Source organism: Dermacentor variabilis, chromosome 11 (assembly GCF_050947875.1).
Source record: "Dermacentor variabilis isolate Ectoservices chromosome 11, ASM5094787v1, whole genome shotgun sequence".
In the NCBI taxonomy this organism is placed as follows: domain Eukaryota; kingdom Metazoa; phylum Arthropoda; class Arachnida; order Ixodida; family Ixodidae; genus Dermacentor; species Dermacentor variabilis.
The window spans coordinates 114209074-114215637 of NC_134578.1; the positions used below are offsets into that span (position 1 = coordinate 114209074).

General features: G+C 45.8%; 1 protein-coding gene across 2 annotated transcripts in view; it reads left to right on the top strand.

The window, feature by feature from the left end:
• Positions 1–6355, top strand: part of LOC142563140 (uncharacterized) — a 94251-nt gene extending 87896 nt beyond the window's left edge. Inside the window, exons 8-10 of one of the 2 annotated variants that reach the window (XM_075673686.1) lie at positions 564–632; positions 2794–2919; positions 5784–6355. In XM_075673686.1, the coding sequence (XP_075529801.1) occupies positions 564–632; positions 2794–2919; positions 5784–5860 (272 nt within the window). In that variant the 3' untranslated portion in view covers positions 5861–6355. The remainder of the gene's footprint in view (positions 1–563; positions 633–2793; positions 2920–5783) is intronic. The other variant, XM_075673685.1, reaches the window with a different exon arrangement.
• The last annotated feature ends 209 nt before the right edge of the window (positions 6356–6564 follow it).

The following is a 6564-nucleotide window of genomic DNA, read 5'->3' on the forward strand; positions in this document are numbered from 1 at the left end:
CTGGTAGCCATTGTCGGCACACTAAGCTTTTCTTCTCACCCTTTCGCCATACCCTCTTCCTCCACTTTCCGCCTGATGTTCCACTGGACCCTCCTCCTCCGCTTTCCTCCTCCTGTATTTCATCCATTGCTGCGCAAAAATTTCGCTTTTTCGTATTTCGCTGTGCTCCTTCGCTCGGTTACGCCTGCACCGACGCCCACCGTCGTGCAGGAGCGGGCTCCGAAAAGCTGCGCTCCAACAAAAAAAGAGAGGTAAGACCATCGGGCTCCTTTTCTGGATGATCCAGGTTCGACCCGTCCGTTATTTTTACATATTCTTTTACCCATGTTCGTTCGGCGGCTGCTTTTCCAACCAATTCTCTCAGCAGAGCAGCCCGATAGACCATTGACAAACTAGTGAGCTTAGTTATGACCTATTTGGACAGACAGCATCATTAGTAAGCAGCCACACTCAGCAAAGTCCGGACAACCTCGGAGGGAAAGCGTCGCTTTAAGATAAGCATCAAATGAATATAATAAGTAACAGAATAGACAATAAGGTACTTATGCACTAATCTCACGCAGACGTTCCTGGCGCCGACTCGTCGTACAAGTACTACCTTGACGATGGACGCTATGTTAAACAATTGAACGGTGAGTCTTCGCTATCCTTTTATGCTTGATATTGGATGTTGCGAATGACTTGCGCATTTCACAGCCTCAATGCTTTTTTCACTAGTGGCATATTTAGAGGACTGTTTAAACAGCCTGAAAACACACAAAATAATCTGCCTGGCTCTGCTGTACGAAACACAAGAGAGCAATCGATCTGGGGGATGGCCAGTAAAGTAGTGCCCAACCGCACACAAGACACAGGAGCGCCGACCACGCGTAACCATAACGCCCGCCCAAGGCGTCTACTACGGCGTCCGCGATTTGCGTGGCCAATGCAGTGGAAGACGCCGCGGTTGTCTCCACTCTGAACCGAGTGGCGGGCGAGGAGGACATCGAGTCACCTTAGCAGCCGCCTCAGCGGAACGCCCCTCCTCACTCACCGCTTCCTACCCCCTACCGACGCCCCTCCCTCGCACTCAGCAGGAGAGACCACGCATTCAGGCCGCATTGCCCACTCCTCCCCCTCTTGGCTCCACCAACCCTCGCCGCAACGCTATAATTATACGCCCGCTTTCCTTCTCTCTCACCTCTCCCTCCCCCAGCTCGGCGAAGCTCCAAATGCAACAAGAAACCTAGCGAGGTTCTAAAGGCTCCATTGTAAAATGAAACGCCGGCTCTCATCGCATGGTTGTCGCGTTTTGCCCACTCAGCGTTATTCAGGTAGACAGGCGCTCGAGAAGCATTTATGGCCCCCATAGAGTTTCATACAATAATTACTAGAGGGAACTGTGGCGCTAGTGTTTACGTGAGCTGCAATTAGAACGGTAGTACCAGCACGAGTATTACGGGAAGTAGATAGATTTGCCTAAACTTCATCCTTTTGGCTTCAAACGGCTTTGTAAACTCGTTATTTTCAAAAATAAGATGCGTAATAAATAATTAAATAAACATAATTAAATTTTTCCAGTGGCACGACTCGAACACAGGAAATCTACCACACAAGCCAGACATTGAAACCATTAAACCACGGACGCATGTATTGCGGAGCGAATAAAACGCCCTTATGAATTTATCGCGCGCAAGCCAGTGCCTTGAGACACTTGGCGCGTTTCGATTTGGCCGCCTGGACAAGCTCAATAACAACAATTAATAGCAATTGTGTGTGTTAGAACACCGTTCGAGGAAGGAAAGCGCAACGCAAAGCTTGCTGTTGCTGTCAATGTTTGCCCTTGGGGCGAAACTTCTTCGAAGCTTTATCGCGATAGCAATTATGTGGACCCTCCAGGCACATTTCTGCCGTTGGCGTTGTCATCGCCGCCGTCGTGAGGTTCCGTATGAAGTCCAAATGCGATAAAATCGTTGCCGCGCGCTGTATCCTGTGTGTGGAAGTGAAAGCGCGCGAGGGTGAGTCGGCGAACGCGGCTGAAGCTCGCGTTTGAGAGCGTAGAAATAGGGGCCGGAAGCGCGACTTCTTCTGTCGCGCGTGAGGCACGAGGGTGAGCCGAGGGAGAGGGTTTTTCTCTGGCGGCTGTTGCTTAATGCGCGGCCGTGCAGGCGCCGTATCTTCAACTGATTTCCGACGTGCCCAAAGTGCGCGGCCGCGCTGGCTTAATCTTCAATGTGACGTGCGATGTTTGCAGAGTTCGCATAGTACCGGTAGCATCGTGTGAGCTGCGCTTTCAACGTTTTCTTCGCGTTGAAGCGAGAGATACACGAAGGTCAATTGGATCGCGTCTACTGCCGCGATTCCTCACTCCACCATTTGGACATCAACCTCTCGCGCTCATCGAGCGAGGTGTGTACGTGTTTACCTGTGCGCGCGTGACACTATGCTTACTAATTTAGTTAAAACACGTTCAGGGGCTAGTTGGTTTGAATCCAGGATACTACGTGTAAGCGCGATTGAACGAGGACCGTAAGAAGAAACATGCACTGTCTCTGTGTGTCTGTTTCTTACGATGTCCTCGTTCAGTCGCGCTTACACATTGCATCATTGTTGATTTAGTTAGCGAATGTTTACAAGTTTATACGGCCGATAAAACTACTATTTTTTCTTCGTATCACTCATCTGCTATCGCAATCGGTGGTTCGCCTTTCGGTCGAAACTGCGATATTTTTTTACGTGGCTACAACACTGCTATCGTAATTCGAGAATTAAAATAAGGATATGCACTTTACATGTTTTCTTTTCTCTTCGCAGACACATACGGCTGTCCAAAGTTGCACGACTGTGCTGTTACTTGTCTCACATTACACAGAGCCGTTCATGCAGTTTGTGGCCGAAACCCACCAAATCTCTGTTACTGCTACATAAATCGACATAAACGTGAGTAACGTACGGTTGCATAAAACGATGAACGCATTAAGGATCTATTTTCATCATTAAGGACCTCGAACTATTCGAGAATGGAACCGGCTCAGTGCACACATTGTCGAGAAACCCACCATACAGTCATTCTTAGGTGCTTTATAATTCTTCCATCAGCCTTCGATTTTCTGCAACACTTATCATCTCGCGACATATGCTATGGTTCTCCCGCAATATGCTTCGATAAGTGATGAACTACAGCGGTTTCTCATATCGTGCGACGCGCATGCGCAGCTTGAATGGTCAGTGTTCTGATCTAATTTTTCCTTGTAAAGCACTCTGCCAATATATCAGTGTGCAATTTTATATCTGTAGCACGGGTTTGTATGCAAGCGACGTGCAAACTATCGGTCTTTGACTGCTTTTCAGTGCGTGGTGCGAGCCTAGTGTAATGTGTTCTTGTCTTCTTATTTTTGATGATTTCTTAATATGTAGGGTGCGATCTTGTACGCGTTCCAAAGTCGAACGGAGGCGGGCCGTTCTTTATGTCACGAGATAGGCGGTCCGTTCCGTAGCGTTCGTCAGATAGCAGACGACACGGACTGATTGACACCAGATATCACGTCATAATTGACGTCATGGCGTTCTTCACGGTTCAAATTGACCAATCGTGTGCGGCTCGGTGGAAGGGACCGCTTCCGTTCTATTTTGGAACGCGTACAAGATCGCACCCGTACTGTCCACTCCTGCCCACGGCCTTCTTTGAAGGCTGGCAGTATTTATCAAATAAATAAATAAATAAATAAATAAATTTTACGGGTGCAGCTGTTAATACGCCTAGAAGCGCTTGAACGCTCTATATGCATGATTTCACGGTTTTCCGAAAAAACTTTGGCATTCACATTCTTTATATGAAAGGAAATGAAACGAACTGAATTTATTTTTCGGGATATTGACATTGATTTTGGCGTTTCGGGAAAAAGTTACCTTTCGCATCTTAACGAGTGTGGGATGAGGTTGGGTTGACGACAATAGATAACGGTGTGACAACGAGCGCAAAACGAGCGTGCGACGAGGATAGCGTGACGACGAAGCATTACGAAAGTCAGGTGATGAACCTGGAATGATGACGATGCAGTTACTCTAACGCCATCACAACCACGAACGCATACCTATAGTGGCAGAAGCCATTAGACAACTTGCGCGACTGGAGCAGTGTAAAAGGTGCAACGATGACGGCATGACGAGAGTCGGATGACGAAACTGGAACGACCACGGTGGCACCACGGCATCGTTTACATACCCAGTTGTCCGAGCCATTAGACATCCTGGATCACTGTCTCTAGAGAAGAGGCTAGATCAGACAGACAGACAGACAGACAGACAAATATAGAGATATATAAATAACACAAATTGGGCAGAGATTGCTAATAGCAATGCCTCCATTCCATACCACCTGTCCAGCCGAGGCGCTCGAGCAATATCCCCCCCCCCATTTCTCGCAGAAAAATAAAAGAAAATTACATGGCCCCTCACGGGCGCAATAACTTTTCGCTCAAAATATTTTGAGAAAAATACTATGCAAGGTATGTTTATATATGCGTAATTTTTTTGTAATTCTTCTAGAGAAATGACTACTTCTCGAGCGCCACCGTTCGGACAGTTGGCGTGAATTACGGAATATAAATTTCAAATCCCACGTACCGAGGAGAATTGGTGCAGGAAAGCTTTCATGAGTACAATGCAACACCGCTAATCAGAATCAAAAACGCGCAGTGGCTCTCGGCATCAAACGCGTCCGTATGCTGCCCGTAACAGGCATCAGCCGCATGACGAGGGCACGCAGACATTTTACCTGCTCGGCTTATCCAGCTTTTATGGAAACGTACCAAGTAGCGCCCCAAGAGACTGCGTCTTGAAGCTAGAGCGTTTTGAATGGGACGAACGTGTTTTTCACGATTAATTAATAGTAAAAGTCAATTGTGAAAAATGCAGGTGACAGACAGGTTCTAGAAGACAAGCCACACGAGACAAATTCGCTGACAATGCTGTGGAAAGCTAAGGTTTTGTTCCCAGAGCGGGTAAACATTGAGCAATGGAAGCTTCTTGGAACGACGAAAATTTGTACTCAATTTTTTGAGACAGAAACGGTCGCTGTAATAAAACTATGGCTGCCAATGTGATTGCCGCTACAGCGTATGTAGGCCGGAGGCTCAGCTTTGGATTTATTCTTATATCGACTCTCTCCACGTGGCGTAACACTGTCTGCAAAACCGATTTTTTGAAACACCAACGTGCAAGTTCACGTGGTTTCTTGAAAGACTGAAGCCTATGTTAGTGCGGAATCGTCGGAGGCCGTGGCCTGGAGGTTTAATCGCGCACCCCTATCATCCCAAGTCGAGTTGGCAGTGGTTCAATACCGTGCTTCATAGCGCTTCTTTAAGCCACGTAGGACTTGGTTCCAGTCTCCCACGAGATGGCAGAAACACAAAACTCAAGATTTGGTTTCGGTTTTGGTTTTCCAGTGGTGCTTTCAAGTATTAAAAATTTTGCATTCCAAGAACGCAGCAGTGTGTTGCTCATTTGTTAAGTCAGCCCTCTTTTAATCAGGTTCTATTCCATGGACAACATTACTACAGGCATACGCGTGCCTTCGTGTAACGTAAAAACGAAAACAAAAATCTTGCGTGCCTTGTAACATAGAGTGCACCTAAAACGCAAACTTTGGGCAGGTATCTGAAAACAGGAAGATACAGTGATCTAACCTTGCTTACCGAAACCTCTTTATTTGCGGCAGTTCTTTAGTAGGAGAAGAGCAATGTGGCGAATGTAAGCAACGGGCAGAAATGGCAAATAAGTGCTCTGCATTCCTTTTTCTACAGGACTCGCTGGAGTTTCAAGACGGATCGCTGGCAGGCGACGGCCGGTTTCCGCCCTACCTGCGGAGGTTCAGAATTAGAGAAAGCAGTGTTATATTTGTGGGAACGATGCAAACTCGTATGATCATCATTTAGAAAATTGCGTAAGAACTAGAATGTGCCGAGACGAATTAAAAATTAAATTCCGGCATATGTACAGTAGGAAGACAACTGATCTCATAAAGGACAAAGAGACACTTTGTAATTTGGAGATGGTAGATTACGTAATCAAAATATTTACTAAAAATACAAAATTGTATAGATATAAAGCAAACGGAAAAAGAAAATAAAGATAAAAGTTACTTTGACTCTGTTTTGCATAAATAAAGGGGCAAAAATCTGAGCATATGTCTATGAAGGGCAAAGATTGAGAAAATCAAACAGCCGATAAATCATTACGGCTCATTGCATGTATTTAAGTTTTCGACAATGACCTAATATATACGGCATTCATCGTGTAATATTGATATATCATTCTTGAGAAAGACTGACGGTTAAAATTTATATAATCTCTTTCATCAGTCCTTATTAGGCAGTACAATGGATAAATATATGAGACAGCGCTATAATGGCCACGGCAACCACCGAAGTCAGAACAGGAGCATTATCTGTGAATTCTTTGCCAGATTTTGTGTGACATATACGGCTGCCACTGAAGTCAAATTATTATTCATATTATCATTATACAATAATCTGCGGTAAGACGGCTGGACCATCACCGTAAAAATAAACACGAAAATCAAAC